This window comes from Odocoileus virginianus, chromosome 15, assembly GCF_023699985.2.
Source record: "Odocoileus virginianus isolate 20LAN1187 ecotype Illinois chromosome 15, Ovbor_1.2, whole genome shotgun sequence".
Lineage (NCBI taxonomy): Eukaryota > Metazoa > Chordata > Mammalia > Artiodactyla > Cervidae > Odocoileus > Odocoileus virginianus.
In genome coordinates, this window is record NC_069688.1 from 6,316,377 (window position 1) to 6,333,229 (window position 16,853).

Below are 16,853 nucleotides of genomic sequence, written 5' to 3' on the forward strand. Positions count from 1 at the left end.
GCTGCTTTGGACTCTGCAGTGATTTCCTTTCACCCTGGTTGGAGAATGCCGCCAGTCTCAGAAAATGCTATCCACCCCCCGCCCCACCCCCGACTCCACCCCCCACTCCGGTAAAATTCTTCTTTTTGCCTCTCTTTGTCTCTGGTACCTTGTCTCCCTGATCCGCCCACTTGCTCTCTGCTCACTGTCTTCCGGAAGGCTTGGGTTCCTAAGGCCAAGTGGGCAGAACCCGCTGCAGGTCTGGACTGCTCTGGGTGCTCCACCCTCCAAGTCTTCCTCAAAGGGGTGGAAGTGGCTTCTCCTGGCAAAGCGCCCTTCTCCAGTCCACATGCCAGGGCTCCCATTTGTTATTGAGGAAGTAGTGGCCTACTCCACTTTTGAACTTGAGCCTCTATATCTTTTGCCAGGTAATAAACAGAGTGGCTCAATAAATGCTGAGAGTCGAAATAGGGGAGAAAAGGGGAAATGGATGTGTGTGAGTGGAGTAAAAGAAAGCTGGCCTAATTTTGTTCATTACCATCTCCCCAGTGTATACAACAGAGGCTGAGTAGGTGCTCAATCCAGTTACCCAAGAAATGAGCCCAGCTTAACCTTCCCTTTGGGTGAATGGGGAAACTGAATCTTGGGGCTCCTTGGCTTTTCAGTCCCTTTCCCCAGCCGCTGAGCACAGGACTTGGCTCAAAGCAGTGACTCAATAAATATTTGTGTAATGACAGACTAGGTAAATACCAGGGCCCCTGGAGGCCAATGGGATGCACAACGGAGAAATAGGGCCCTGTCTTGAGCAAAGCTTGGGCTGGTGAAGGGAAGAGGTTTACCACCATCGGGCAGAGGGCTGGAGGAAGAGTGCAGATGCAAGCCAATACAAGTCTGGGCAAGGGGTCTGGGGACAATGGTAGGGTCTTCGTTCATCCATAAAATGATATTCTCCCGGTGCAATGAGTCTCACCCGGGTTGCACATTAGAACCATCTGGGAAGTTCTTAAAAGATTCTTGGGCTGTACTCCCTGAGATTCTGATCAAACCACCCTGGGATGGAGCCCTGGCCCGTACCTTCTAAAAAAATAAAAAATTCCACGGGGGATATTGGTAAGCACAGAGGGTTGGGAACACGGAGTCACAAACCAGGCAGTAGACAAGGCGGCTAAGCGCGCAAAGGGTGCTCAGTACAAGTTCTGGGAACCTGGAGAGGAAGGAGCGAGAACCTTCCTTTTCTGCCAGGGTTCTGGGGGCGGGGAGAGGGACGCAGGGCGGGAAAGGGCAGGTGGGCTTAGAACTAAGTAACTGGGGTTGGGTGAGGGGGCCCAAGCATTGGGACGGGCTGAGCAAGATGGACGTGATTAAGCGGGAGTCTGGGTTTCAACAGAAAGCTGATGCAACAAGGAAGGGTCATGGGATGCGAATCGCAGGGAGAGGGTCTCCAGGAAGCAAAGGAGGCAGCACACGGGACTTGGGATCTAAGACCCAGAGGAAGTGGGGGAGTCGCTCCTAAGGGATGTCCAGGCGTGGCGCAAGGGGACTCGGAAGAGGAAACTCTGAGACGGAGAGGGGGGCCACTCGGTCACACAGAGACACACGGAGGTTCACACGCAACGCGTGAGCGCGAACAAGCACACGCACCCGCGCCCAAATGGATGCCCGGTGCACACACGCCCGCTGCACACGCCCAGGCCCCGGCCTTGCGGACGAGGAATGGGACAGCGCTGCGGAACGGCCGCCGGGACCGGGAGGGCCGCTCCCGCCTCGCCTCCACGCGGGCTTGCGCAACAGGCGGCGGCTCGGGCTGGCGCCCCCAGCGCGCTGCCCCAGCACGGCCAGGCGCGCCCAAGGGAGCGGGAGGAGCGCCGGGGAGGAGGGAGCCGCGAGGGGTGTGTCCCCGCGGCTAGTGGGCCCCGGGGGCGGGGGCGGGGCGAGGCGCGGGGGGCGGGGCCGCGGCGCCTATAAAATCGCCCTCCTCCCGGGCATAAACAAACCTCATCTGGCTCCCAGCTCCGGCTCGGGGGCGCACGCCTGTGTTCGCCGCTCTCTTCGCTTCCTCTGGGCGCCGCCAACCTAGCTCCGGGTCCTTTTCGCTTTTCTCCCTCTGCCTCAGGTAAGCCCGACGCCCTCTTCCCGCCAGGAGGGGAGGGATCGATCGCCCGTGGGTGCTCCTACCTCTGCTGGACCACCTTTTGTGGCCAGCACCCTCCTCCTCCCCCACTCCCGGAGCTGCAAGTGCTCGGTTTCCCGGTGGCGCGAGGGTGAGGCCAGGAGGGGCTTTGGGGGCGCGAGCACTGCTGGTGTGGGCGTATTTGATTCGGCAGCAAGAGGGAAAAACAGGTCCGGGTTCACCTTTCCCCTAGCTGAGGAAGTGGGATCCTGAGGGTCGGGGTGGGGAGTGGAGAGCCCCAACACCTAATCCTTGTTTCCAAGGCCCTCCCGGCTCATGGGCGCCTCGGGGCTGAGGGCGCGCTGGACCTGGGAGGAGGCGAGACAGGAGTGTGTGTGATTGAGGGTAGAGGTGGGGTGTGTTCCTGGAGTGGGGTGTCTGGGGAAGGAAAGATTGAGCGCGCCTGTAGAAAGGAGATAGCTAGGGATGAGCGGCGCTAGGGACGAGGCTCGAGAAGGGGACGTGGGTGTGTCTGCTTCCCAGACTCTGCCCCCAACCAGTGTGTGTCTGAGGGGCGGGGGCCCATTCAGCCTGGAAGTCGGGGTGGAGCACGCCTGCGTGTGCGCGCGCGGGCGCGCGCGCGCGTGTGTGTTGGGGAAGGGTCCTAGCGTCCCAGCGAGAGCGACACGCGCGGGAGCGAGGGTTGGCGAGCGTCGCTGGGCAGGGTGCGCCCCCCTAGGTGGCCCGGGGTGGGCGCTGTGGCGGCGCGCAAGAGGTGGCCTGGACCTGCGGGGTCTTGTGGCATCTGGCCGCTCTGCGCTGGCTGGGGCTTCGAGTGGCGTCATTTTCGCCTCCGCCCACTCTCCGCAGCTTTCCTTCTCTCCCCTGCCTCACGGGCCCGCCTCTCCTGCCCTCCCAGGAGAGGGGAACAGCTGGATTCGCTCGGCCCTTCCTGGGAGATCCGCCGCGGTCTCGGATTCAGCGGGGGCAGGGCGTGTGCACCGTGGTGGGCTCCGGGGGAAACGCGCTGTCACCCCTTGGGTCACATTAGTGGCTGAAGCTGGGATTTAGTGGCTATTTGCCTTACTCCGCTCCACCTCCCCCACTCGCCCGTCTGTCGCGTCTGCTGTCAGACATCTCTCTAGGTCTGGGGCAGCACCGACTTGTGGCTTGGACGGGGAGTGGGGGGGAGGTGCCCGGCAGCTGGTAGGGGAGGACGCGATTGTCTTGTGCCCAAACCACGCTCTTCTTCCCCAGATGTCCTGGGCACTTGAGTGTGTTGGGTTCCTTTGAGTTACTGGGAAAGATGAAAGATTCAGAAAGAGTGCAGCCAGTGGCCAGTCAGGAGGGCTTTAGCCATCAGCCATACCTCACCTCCTAAAAAACAGAATATCTATACACAGAGTGTGTTCTTGCTATAACAAATGCAGTCCCCAGGCCGACCTTCCAGCCCAGCTTCCTCCTGGATAGAAATGCTGGAATCCTGACTGAGTTTCACAAAGGTGAACTGAAATAAGCAGGGTACAGAGAGTGCAACCCCCAGCACCTGGCTTCAGGGGGTCCCCAGCCAGGGCAGAAATGCAGACAAGGGTGCAGACCCCAGCCCTCTGTGGTGGTAACTGTTGGGGTGGCCCAGGGTGGGGGTCAGGGGAGGAGGGGACACAGGGGTGGTCAGGAAGTGATAGGATACCTTTAAAGAGACAGTGCTCTGGGGTAAGGAGTGAAGCCAGATGTCCCCAGATCTGGGACTCCATAGCTTTGTGGCACCTTAGAGTGAGAAAGAAGGCGTGGCCTGCCTTGCTTTGGCACCTGGCACCTGGCCCAGGGCCAGGCCCTTGGGAGGAGATCAGATAGACACTGAATCAATTGAACGGCCCCATTCCCCTGTGATCCCACAGGCAGTTGAATTTTTGGTGATAGCATGTGACTGCGCTTTCCAAGGAGACCTTGGAGGATCTTTTGGGGTCTCTTTTCCTGAGAAGCAAATCCAGGCTTGCTATCAGTTGGTTTAATAATTTGGAGGAATTAAAAATTCACACAAGTTCCTGGTCCAACTTCTGCCCGCTTGACAGATGGACACTGAGACCCAAAGGCGGGGAATGACTTGCTGAGGAGGGGCCAAACCTGGAGTCGGTCTGAGTCTCCTGGCTGTGATGGGAGGTGGTGAGCGGGGGCCCAGTCTTGAGAGATGCACTTTCTGCTGTCAGAAAATGAGTTGGATCCTCACTGCGTTTCTGGCGGGGAAACTTCCCAGACAGAATGTGGGTAATTGATGGGTCAATTGATTTTCAATCTGAATCACGAGTTCTTGAGACAGGAGCAGAATCAGCGTAGTGAGAAAGGGCTGCAGCCCTGCTGCGTGGCGGTGGCCCAGATTTGGGCTGCCCAGGCTGGACCCCAGATGTGAACAAAGCACCCCCCGCCCTCAGTGCGCCGAAATCTCCTGGCCTGAGCTGCCTCAGCATGGATGGGGAAGAAAGATCTCATTGTGTTTTTCTGACGGCCTGAAACTGCAGTTCTTCCTTGGGATCCAGAGAATCCCATCCAAAGCGTGACTCAGAAGGCCCTGTGCTTCAGAAGGGAAGCCAGGATGATGACTCAGCATCTAAGATTCTAGCAGGGAGGGGGCCTGACTCAGGCAGAGGGGGCCGGGAAGGGACAGGACCTTTCTCTCTCTTCGAATCAGCAGCTATATCCCACAGCCCCTCTCATCCTCGCAATAGCTCTGCCTGCGCTGTCTTGGCGCCATTGAATGGATGGGAAAACCAAGGCCAGGAATGTTTAAGGGACTTGCTTGTGGGCTATGTGACTGGAAGTGAGAGGGGCAAGCTGAGAAACCAGAGCGTCAGACCTGAAAGCCTTTGTTTGTTTTTCATGATGGCACGTTTGGGTAACTGCAAAAAGGCTTGAGTGAAAAGCGTAGAGAGGCCAGCCAGAGCTCTGGCCTCAGTTACCCCCACCCTGCCTTAAAATTGAGAGTAACAGATACTGTCTCACCAGGACGTGTAAATATTAATTGAGTTAATCTATGGCAAGAGTTGAGAACAGTACTTGCCTGTGAGGTCACCATGAGGGAACTTATGGTCAACCATTTCCACAAATGGCATTCTCAAGGCATTGTCTGGGGAGGGCCTGCAAATGCTGGATTCATGTTTTGCTTCTTGAAGTTTTTACAGAAAGCTAGGCTTATGCAGATTGGATAAAAATATAATGGAACTTTGTCTGAAATGCAGATTTCCAGGACTGGTAGGTCTGGGATGGGTAAGGGATCTGCATTGTTTCAAAGCTTCCTGGGCCGGATTGGGCTAGAATGTTCTGCCAGAGAGGAGGATATTTGCTCCAGAATGATGACTGAGGGAGAGCAAAAGGAAGAGGGGGGCCACATTTCTCATATCTCCAGAGTCTGGAATAGGTAGCTTTTATTCAGCTAAAGTGCCTTGTGATTTCAAGGCATCTCCTTTGAGATAGGAGACATCCTTGCTATTTCTCAGATCAGAAGACTGAGGCTTGAGCAGGTCCCTTGCTTGTCCAGGATCAGGTGATGGGGCTCTGTTCCCCGTGAGCCACTGTGGACCATTCCCTGCAGCGTTCTCCTTTGAGGCTGCCCAGGCCCTCCTTGATCCGCCTTTGGAATCTGGACTTGGTTTCTTGGCTTCATTTCAGGCAGCGCTTCCTGACTCCCTGATCTCAGTCTGGGCCCAGCCCTGCCCTTTCTTTCTCTTTGAGTTTGGAGACAGACACAGGCAGGTTGGCCGTCTCTGTGGCGGAGCCAGCGGAGGTCAGCTCCCTGGACACTCGCTTGGCCCCTGCTGTGCCAGTCCAGGCTTGTTGGAGCGGGCTGTGCTGGAGGAGTGGGGGGCTCTGACCGTGAGTGTGCGGACCCCAGTGCTCTGGGGCAGATGCCTTGTGAAAAGAAACCAGGCAAGCCTGGCAACCTGACTTATTGCTGCCGAATAGACCTGATTACAGAGTGGATCCACACACAGGTCTCTCTTCCACCCAGTCCTGATCTTCATACCGGGTATTTACCGAAGACCTGCCAACCCCTGCCCACCCGGGCTTCGTCTCCAGGCATTTCCATTCCCGCGGAGGCATTCCTCCAACTGAGGTGGTAGGAAGTGGGACTCCTTAGCCGTCTAGGGGCTTCATCTTTTGTTTTATAGATTTTTTTTCCCTTAAACCTGTGGAAAGCTCTGTACATATAAGCATTCTGCCCATGTGCTGATCTGCTTAGAGAGGTGGATGGGGACCCCTTTTAAAGAAGAACAGGGCTCCATTCCGTTCCCCCATCTTTACCCCCAACTCCACCCATTGGCTTTAAGAAGGTTCTGGACAGCCCTCTCTGAATGTGAGTGTGGGAGTCATTCTAAAGAGGTAGGTAATTCTGAGGACTCTCTTAGCTGGGAACCCTCCCCTTCCTCCCCTTTTATTAATCATTGAACTTGCCTGCTTTCTCCAGAAAGCCTCCCTGACTTTCCCCTCCAGGCAGGCTGATTGGCTTGGGTGCCCTTCTTGGATCATTCTGGGTTGTGTCTGCTTAATTATCCTTTTCCCGTAGACCAGAGAGCCTGCACTTAGGAGGCAATCCGTTAACATTGGTTCAAGTAGTGGTAGTATAGTTGCTCAGTCGTGTCCGACTCTTTGTGACCCCATGAACTGAAACCCACCAGGCTCCTCTGTAGGGATTCTCCAGGCAAGAACACTGGAATGGGTAGCCATTCCCTTCTCCGGGGAATCTTCCCGACCCAGAGAGCGAACTCAGGTCTCCTGCCTTGCAGGCAGATTCTATACTGGCTGAGCCACCAGAGAAGCAATGTCGGTCCAAAGGATACCTCCATTTACTAAGGAAATAACCGTGGGCCCTCTTGTGTAGGAAAGACCGGAAGGTCATCCAGAGGGTAAGAGCAGCAAGACCAGTTGGGGGAAAGATTCTGTCGGCGTGGCAATCGTCCCGTCTCGGGGACAAAAGGTTGTGTAGGCGGAATCTGCATCCACGTCCCATGCTAACCCTGGCTCCGTCTCTGTGCTTTCCACACATTATCTCACAGACTATCCAGTGCTGTTCGTGCCTGTCTTGCAGATTCACAGAAAAAGCCTCTCACCCACCCAGCATCCTCCTTTAGACTTCCATTATCTTGCGCGTCCCCACAGACGGTCTGGTCTTCTCTCTACCAGACAAGTGGCTGGGCTGCCAGACCTCCACGGAGAACAGACAGGAAGGTCCTGGGTTGTGCTGCGGAGAAGGGGGTGGGGCGGGGACCACGTGCGGGCCCTCCCTCTTCCTGCTATTGTGTCCCAGATACACGACGGACCTTCTTGCTAGTTCTGTGCTCTGGCACAAGACAGAGAAGTTGCCTTTGGTCTCTAGCCTGGTACCCAGGGAATGGATGCAGCTGGGGGTGGGGGGTGCCTTCTCTTTAGTAATTTCTTTTTTATTCTTTCAATATCAGACAGTCTGTTGAATGCTGCTGGGTTCAGCCTCCAAGCGAAAGCACCCGGGACTTCCTTAAGGAATTCTGATTGTCTTTTTTCATTTTATTGACTTTTGAAAGCCTTGTTTTCTACCTCCCTTCCCCTCAACTGGGGAACTTTCTGGAAGGTCCATTGAGTCCTGCCATATTGTTTACTAGGTTGATTACATAAGGAAAACATTGAGAGTTAAGGCCACCGACTTCTTCACCCTCCTCGGAGGCTTGGGTTTCAGAAGGTCCAGAAAACATCACGAGAACCCATGGACTGCCTGGTAGCTTGATTTCAGAATCTCTTTGGCAAAGAAAGGACCAAAGGGCATGTCCATAGCACGGCGCGGGGAGGCAAGGCGTACCCCAAGGCTACCTTCCTGGAGGTTAAGGCAGACGAGGCACTGTTCTCTCAAACCTTCTGGAGTTGACTGTACTTGGAGAGGATGTTATGGTGAACATCAGCAGCATCCATTGATCCCCTGCCCGCCTTTTAAATTCTGTTCTATAAAGAGCCCAGTGTGCTGGAAAAAAACACTGCTTTCATGTGGCTTGGAAACCAGGCGTGTTCTGGAGGGGACAAAATCTGGGCCAGTGGCTGACAGTCACAATCGATGCAAGCTTATCAACAGTTGTTCCTGGTTCCCTTCTCTCTCTGCTTCACTGGAGGACCCCGGGAGGCTGTGGTCTGCCCGCCCCTGCCCTTCACACTTGCACCCACTCCGTAGGATGGAGGCTAGGCCTCTAGGAAGTCACACGGGCCTTGGCGTTTGAGCCTCAGATTACCCACTGGTAAGCTGGGGTGATCCAGTCCACATTCTCCCAGGGACCTCCTTGAGGAACAAATAGTATAATTCAATGAGCCTTTTTTTCGAAGTATTGAATATGGCGGATCCCTTCTGCATGTTGTGAGGGGAGAATGTCTAAGATGTGGGCTTTGCCCACAGCCTGGGCCTCTGGTGGGCTGGGCCTCAAGGGGGCTGTGCATGGTGGCGTGAGAAGCATGTGACTCCGCCAGCTGATCCACATGGGAGAAGTCTCCCAGGAGCATGGGGCCCATCCTTAGTACTTCCTGCCTGGGGCTGGGCACTCGGTACGTGTGTCTGTTTAGAGCAAGCTGGGTTCATGGTCAACTGTCCCCTTTAACATTGCTTTTTTAGAACTGTGCCATCTTGATGCTTGCTGACTTGAGGTCCGTTTCTCAATCTCTCTGTGCCTCCATTTCCCTGTCGAATGGTGACGTGATGGGGTCCACCTTCTAGGGCTACTGGAAAGCTCAAAGTGGGGATGGAGTTTGGAGCCTAGGAGGCACCGTGAAATTCTTGTTACTATCACAGTCTGCGGAGGGTGGGTGTGGCCGGGGGGCTCCCAGAGCACACCCAGGATGTTTCTGTGCTAGACGCCCCCCACTCCTGCCTCAGAGGGGCTTTAGGGGACAGAAGAATTTTCCAAAGAGGAAGGGCAAGTGCCCCCTCCAGGTGGCTTGTTGGAGGAATGCCAGAGCTGGTGGAGGACTCCAGTCTTAGGGATGAGGAGGCTGGGAGAAGAGGTCCTCCAGGTTCCCAGGGCAGGTGACCTGAACAGAGCCACGCTGCAAGAGGCCCTCATAGCACCCCAAGGTGCACCTCCCTTTTGTCTGCACGCAGCGCCTTCCTGCCTGGGCTCCCATCCGTCCTGAGTTTTGGGAACCATGTGATGTCCATAGAGGGCTTCTCAGGTGGCTGAGCAGTAAAAAAATCCACCTGCCTATGCAGGAGACACAGGTTTGATCCCGGGTCAGGAAGATACTCTGGGGAAGGAAATGGCACCCTGCTCCGGTATTCTTGCTTGGAGAATTCCATGGACAGAGGAGCCTGGCAGGTCACAAAGAGCTGGACACGACTTAGCGACTAAATGAGAACAACAGTGTCCATAGAACACACGCCGCGTATTTTGTAGATGGGAAGTCGAGGCCCAGGGAGGGGATGAATGACCTGGAAAAGTGTGACTGGAGAGGGGCAGAGTTCCCACTCCCTGGCCCCTAATCAGTGTTCCTGCTGCTGTATCAGGGCTTTTGAGAATCCCAGGCTCCGTGTGTCCCCTCGCTCTTGCGGTGACCGGTTAACAGCTCTCACGTGGCCTCATGGCCTGAGATGCCTCCGCCTGCTGCCTTCCCAGCCCCCGAGGTCACCTTCTTCGCTCCTCTGAGCAAATCTCAGTCTTGGCTTTGCTGGAACCCATGGAGTCCAGCTCGTTGCTGACTGGCTCCTGGGTCCGTTGAACTGGAAAGGTATTTGCCTGCCCGCCTCCCCGCCCCGGCCCCTTGGTCCTTTGTTACTCATTGACCCGAGTGGTGGCGCATTGGGTCTGATTGCTGGAAATCCATGTGACACCTGCTGAACCTTTTTTCTGTGTCCCCTCCTTGCTGGGCCACTCGGGGACTAAGAATGTTTAAAATACAGACCGTGTCCCCACAGATGGCCCTGGGTCTCTGAGGCAACCAGCGAAGTGCACTGACAAATGAAGCAGCTGTTTGCCCGATTCTGTGTGCCGTGGTTGCATTGACGGCCCTGCACTACTCGCTGGGAGCAGGAGTTATTATGCCCATTTTACAGATGAGCAAACTGAGGCTCAGAGGTTAGATCACAGAACCAATCAATGGTGATGTTCAGGTATGACCCTCAGATTTTCCCCCTGCCCCCACCCCCCACCTCCCACCCCACTAACTTCTGGCTACCTTTCACTTCTGCAATATTGATTTTCTCAGAATTCCTTCTGGGCAGGCAGGTGGGAAAGGAAGAAGAGGTATAAACCAGTCTGGCAGCTGGCGTTGTGACCTGGAACCCTGTTGTGTGCCCTGAGTGGGGTTTTGGCAGAAGGAGGCCTGTCCCAACCTCATTTCCTGTGTGGAGTGGCTTCCCTCTGTGCTGAGACAGAGTCCACCCTACAGGATGGTGCAGGGGGCTGGGCGTCAGACACTCGGGCTCCCACCACCATGCCCCGTGCGGCCTGGCCCCCTGCAGGACTGCCGCCTGCAGCCCTCTGCCCCCTGCAGCGCTGCCTGGGCCCTCTGTGCTAGGACTTTGCAGGAGGCGGTGGAGAAGGGCAGGCTTGGCATCCAGTGCTTGGCCTCAAACCCAGGGAGACAGCTTGTTGAGCCCAGTGGGGCTGCAGGTTGGCTGTGGGGGGTGACCCCAGGTGTGAGCACCCTCTGAGTGGAGCCTGAAGGGGACAGGGCCGGGGGCACCAGCCTTGGCACCCCAACCAGGTCAACCTCCGTTCTACGCCTGACTTGTCACATAGTCAGGTCTCATCACAGAGCTGTGATAGGTCCTTTCTCGATTCACTCTGTGTCTGGCACATGACAACGGCTGTGCAGGAAAACTACCTCCGAGTAAACCTTCCTACAGTACATGCTTCCTGGAGCTCAGATGGGCTCTGAGGGCTGGCCTTGCCTCGTGGGGGGCAGACGATAAGGAGGGGGAACATGAGGAGTTGCTGGGAGGTGTCCCTGGCTTCATCTAAAACATGTCAGCTTTCTTCTTAAAAACAGTTTTATATGTTGAACTTCCTTATAAGGTTTCCTCTAGACCCCCAGCTTCTGAAACAAAAGTTTACAGAGTTTATTGATGAATGCAACAGAGATGGGGTTAAGGGCTGGCCTCAAGGGGCCTAAGTCTGCAGATAGCACCCTAGCTCAGAGATCTGGGTGGGGGGCCTGGGGGGCCAGGGGCTCAAGGTGCACCTTCTACAGCCCGTTTGGATGGTCTTGGGAATCGCAGGCAGTGACCTGGCTGGAGGTCCTGGCTGAGCTCCCCTGTTGGGATGTGTCCAGTTACAGTTAGCAGCTACAGGCTGCCCCAGGCCTGCGGGAACCGCACCTCCTTCCCACCCCCACCCCCCAGGGCACAGGAGAACCTGGAGTGCCCTCTGCTTTATCTGGTCTCCCTGCAGACCTCAGAGCCCTGGGGTTCTCACTGCTGCTTCTTGGTCTGGGCCCAGGGCGTTTCAGCCCCTTCACTCCTGGGGCCAGATACTTCTGCTGTGGGGCTGCCCTGTGCCCCCGTGGGGTGGTCAGCAGCCGCCCTGGCCTGCATCCGCTGGATGCTAGCAGCATCTCCCAGTCGTGCCGATCAAGAATGTCTCCAGACATCACCAGATGTGGGGACAGAATCACCCTCGTCTGGACAAAAAACTGGGATTGTCCTCTCTGAGCCTCCCCAGGGCCCCAAGCACATGAGGGGTGGGGTCCCTGAGGCCTCCTCCAGCTTCCGAAAAGGAGCAGTTCTCAAATACTGATGTTTAAGGGGGATTCACCAGTTTTCAAGCCGCTGTCTCCTGGGGTCTGGGAAGCTGAGTTGTAGGAGGAAGAGAAGGTGTGGGGTAAAGGGATGTCTCCGGGAGCATGTTTGGGAAGCCAGGAAAGCTGGACCTGAACTCTTTCTGTTTCTGAGGGAAGGTGAGGGGGTGGTTGAAGGCTGATCTTCCAGTGGGATCACAGTGGAGTCACGACAGCCAGGGAGACTTGACCACACTGGGCTGAGCTACAGCCTGAAAGCTTGAGCCCTTATACATGTAGACCTGTTTTCAAGGCATGTCACTCCTGTGGTTTACTAAACCACATAAGAGTGAATATAAACACAAACATGGGTCTCGTCTGGACAAACACTGTGGTGCAGTGGGAAACAATCTGCCTGCCAACACGGGAGACACACGAGATGTAGGTTCGATCCCTCGGTTGGGAAGATCCCCCTGGAGGAGGAAGGGGCAACCCACTCCTGTATTCTTGCCTGGAAAATTCCATGGTCAGGGGAACCTGGCAGGTGACAGTCCATGGGATTGCAGAGTCAGATGCGACTGAGTGATCAGTTGCTGTGAGGCTGCATAAAAGCTGTGCATCTGTCTGATCATTCTGTCTGTTGTGATGCTCGGGGCTACAGGGAGGGAAGGGAATGAGCCAGGTAGGCTGCCTGCCTGTCCTGGGGAGCTGGCAGGTGGGGGTGGAGGCCCAGGGGTAGCCAGAGACCCTGACTTCACCCCTGGGTTCTGAAGGGGCCCCTGTGACATGTGAAGTCCTTTTCCTCTTAGCGTTGCCAGAGCCGTGAGCTTCTGGAAGGCTCTCTGGCCTGTGTAGGCGAGGTGTCCCACGGCCAGGGTCTCGGGACCATGAACACGCTGAGCTAGCAAGGCCGGCAGACCTTGGCTTTTCATGCCTCCTGCCTCCGAGCTGGCAGCCGCCCAGGAATGCTCGCAAATATAAAACCGACTTTGTTTTCGGAATGTTCTGGAGCCTAGACTCCAGAGGCTGCATAAAGGCATTCTTGTGGGGCTGGTTATCTACTGGGGCCTCAGACCAGAGCGTCCCAGGGGATCTGCCCACGGAGCACCACGTGCTGGCATTGGGGGTGGGGGTGGGTGCAGAGCGGCCCCGCTCTGTCAACCGCTGACCCCTGAGAGGTGTTTTGCAAAGAGGGTTCCTCTGGGTGCAGGGAGCTGGGTTCTCAGAGGAGCTGAAATTGGGAAGTTCAGACACTTGTGCTCTCTGTCTGGCTGTTATATCTGTGGAGCCATGGAGAGTTTGGGGTGAGGTCCCCACTCCGGAAAGTAGCAGGTTTTCACCCAGTTCCCGATACAGAAGGTCTGGCTCTGTGACCTGGTGGGGGTCCCTGGTCTCCCATCACTTAACTCCTTCATTCTGTGTCTTCAGCTCTGCCCGCAGCCACCTACCATTCCTTCTGAGTTCATCGCATCTCACACCAATATTGGGGGGCGCTTCAGTCTCTCAGCTTGACTCTTCACCCCTAAGAAGAAATGTTGATGCCTCCAGGTCCCTGATTGAGCTCCCCAGGAGGGAGTGTGCTCAGGACCTGTCGCCTCCAAGCCTCGGTGCCCAGGGAGGTCAGTTACGGTGGCATTTCCACTGCTGGAACTCCTGGCGTCAGAGCCTGGAGGCCCCTTCTGGCCCAGCCCGATCTCTGCCCTCACCCCTGCTTTCCTGCCCCGCTCTGGCTCAAGAAGTACTTTGTGCCTTGAAGATCCTTTTTCTTTCAAAATCTTCCTAAGTGCTCGGTCCTGTCTTCTTGGCTTGAGATAGTCCCTTCTCCTTTCCGCCCCCAGCAGGGAGCAGAGTACCCTGCCCAGAGATGAGCACGGGCAGTCTCTGTGGCCATCCCTCTGTTGGGGACATCCTCCTGTTGGGGATGAAGGAGAGAGCTAGTGCCATGCCTCCCAGTGGCTGGCCTCCAGCACCTTCTGTCCCCTTTTGCTTGTCAAGCTGGGGCTGTCTGACTTTGGGATGTGGCAGCGACGTGGGTCTCCTTCTAAAGTCCAGAGTGAACCATCCATCCTTGGTGCGGTGAGTGGGTCTGGCCTGGGTGTCAGGGCCTGGTTTTGAGTGCCATGGTGGTTTAGTGGCTAAGTTGTATCCACTTCTTGTGACCCCACGGACCCTTAGCCTTGGCAGGCTCCTCTGTCTGTGGGATTCTCCAGGCAAGAGTACTGGAGTGGGTTGCCATTTCCTTCTCCAGGGGATCTTCCTGACCCAGGGTTTGAACTCGAGTCTCCTGCATTGCAGGCAGAGTCTTTACCGACTGAGTTGTTCAAAAACCTGTTTCCTGTCCCAGGAAATAGACTTCCCTCCATCCCCAGGGACAAGACTGGGGCCAGGGTGGTGGGCGGGAGGTAGAAACTGCTGGTCTGGGGAGTGAAGGCTCCCTCCCTGGTCTCAGGTTTGCGTCTGTCTGGAAACACCTCTCAGCCAGAATTGCTGACCCCCTGGCCTCTGTCTCTGTGCAGGCGAGTGACAGCAAGGACATGTCTCGGGAGCTGCAGGACGTGGACCTCGCCGAGGTGAAGCCTTTGGTGGAGAAAGGGGAGGTGAGTGGAGAAGCCCTGGATACGCCCCCTCCCATCCCCACTCGTACATGGACATATGTGTGTGCACAGTAGGAACACACTTCCATGTACACACATGTGCGCATCCATGCACATACACGCACATGTCCACTGCTTCCTGGTTTCCACAGGTCACCTTATCCAGTTGCAAAAGGCCAGGAGGTTCTAGTTCAGGCTCCAGCTTGGCTCGCAAGGGCTGAGGCCCCTCGCCCACCTCCGGCCTTTCTGCCCTCACTGATCTCATTTGTAAAGACAAGGGCATTGAATGAGAGTTCCTGTAAGCACCTCCGCCTCTGACATCCTGTGGTCCTAAGCCTGCCACCTGAAGCCTGTTGCCCATCGGCTCTGCCTGCCTCACAGCTGAGTGGTTAAGGGCCCAGACTGCCTGGGTTCAGGTCCTGCTTGTGACACTGCTGCTCCGTGACCACTGGCGAATCCTTCAACCTCTTCATGCTCCAGGTCCCCAACTTTAACAACCAGTGACACTGGGACTAGTGTCATGGGGCCAGGGTGAGGATGGAGTGGGTTACCTCAAGTGGAGCCGTTAGACCCTTGTCCACCCTGAAGGGGACCAGCTATGCTCCTGTTCTCTTGATGCTACAATTATCATCCTCTTTTTTTTGTGAAACCCTTCAAGTGAACAAGACCTGCTTGTTGGAAACAGACTCCCCTGCCGTATAGCCTAGCCTGGCATGATCCATCCTAGACTGGTTGTGGATGGATGTGAAAAGCCTTTTCATTTGCACAGTTGACACTGTATTTTTAAACTATGTCCACATCCCAGTTCTCACTGAGTTTTGTAACTGCCTGTGATGAGACACCTTTTGTAAAATGTAAAGCTTGGGTTCAAAAGTGGGGTTACCTTGAGGTGAACTAAATGCTTTCGAAAGTAATAATTAACATACACAAACCACGCCCTGCATGCCGGTTTCTGGACTAATCATACTTCATAGGTTATTTCCTGCTAAATTAAAGGATAAGGCTGTGGCTGATTAGAGACTAGGTTCTGTGATTGTTCCCATTTTACAGAAGAGAAAGCTGAGTTTCCGGGAGGTTCATTTGTCCTTCTCTGTCGGTCACATGGTTACAAAGTGCGGGGTGTGGAGCCAAACTCAGGCCAGCTGCCATTGGTAAATGGATTCACTTAATTCCTTTATGGCTGTACACGTGGCTGCTCTGTCTTAGGTCCATTATTTCATGGACTTTTCTTTTTTTAACTTTTTATTTTGTATTAGGGTATAGCTGATTAACAATGTTGTGATAGTTTCAAGTGAACAGTGAAGGAACTTAGTCACACACACACACACATGTATCCATTCTCCCCCAAAGTCCCCTCCAATTCAGGCTGCCACATAACACTGAGCAGAGTTCAGTGTATTACACAGACCTTGTTGGTTATCCATTTTAAATATAGCAGTGTGTGCATGTCATGGACTTTTCTTTATGAAAGTGAGACGCATCTTTCTATTTTCCATTATATAGATAATGGAAACTCATCTTGATAGGAGGAGACTTTCCCAAGGTCATTTGGATAGGATTAGAAGCCAGACCAGGGGAAGCTGCAGAATCCTCGATATCATTCCCATGTGAGGGATCTGCAGATGTCTTCTGAGTTGGATGAGTTGGATGGTGTCTTAGGCTTTGAGGACCTATGGTTTCTGTTGTAACTACTCAGTTTTACAGTTACAGCCTGGACGCCGCCCTAGGCAGTATGGAAGCCAATGGGCTTACTGTGTTCTAATAAAATTTTATTTGCAAAAAGAAGGTGGAGGAAAGTAGAGGCCCACAGTTTGCCAACTTGAATACTGTTCACTATGTATGCTTCAAATCCATTTCCTCTTCTGTCTGCATCTTTGACACAGTCTTAAAAAAAAAGAAAAAAACAAAGCAACAGAAAAACTCCCAGGTGATGCAAATACATATCAGGATCTTTTATAAATAATTTTGTTTATTTATTTGATTTACTTTTGGCCGTGCTGGTTCGTTGTTGCTGCCTGGGCTTTTCTCTAGTTGTGGTGCGGGCTTCTCGTTGCAGTGGCTTCTCTCGTTGCGGAGCAGGGGCTCTCGGGCACACGGTTTCAGTAGCTATGGCTCCCAGGCTCTAGACCTGGGGGGCATGTGGGGCCCTCCCGGACCAGGGATCTAACCTGTATCACCTGCACGGGCAGGTGGGTTCTTTACCACTGAGCCAGCAGGGAAGCCCCACATTAACATATTCTTATCCCTCCCCTTTTGAAAAACCACATGAAATGGTATACCACATTTGCTTTGTTTATTTAATCACCCATGTTGGAGACCTTTCCAACATCAGTCCACAGGGCACTTGCTTCTGTCTTTCCAGCTCACAGTCTTCCTCACGTTTATTTGACTAGGGCCCTGTATGTGGACACCTGGGGCCACGTCACTGTTTCCACCAGAGCTGCAGGTGTTCA

The 16,853-nt window shown here is 54.8% G+C and overlaps 1 protein-coding gene across 1 annotated transcript in view; it reads left to right on the forward strand.

Annotated features, from left to right (window-relative positions):
• Positions 1–1,953: 1,953 nt before the first annotated feature.
• Positions 1,954–16,853, forward strand: part of NDRG1 (N-myc downstream regulated 1) — a 56,312-nt gene continuing 41,412 nt past the window's right edge. The window contains exons 1-2 of the mRNA XM_020910748.2: positions 1,954–2,092; positions 14,323–14,403. Coding sequence (XP_020766407.1) covers positions 14,341–14,403 — 63 coding nt within the window. The 5' untranslated portion in view covers positions 1,954–2,092; positions 14,323–14,340. The remainder of the gene's footprint in view (positions 2,093–14,322; positions 14,404–16,853) is intronic.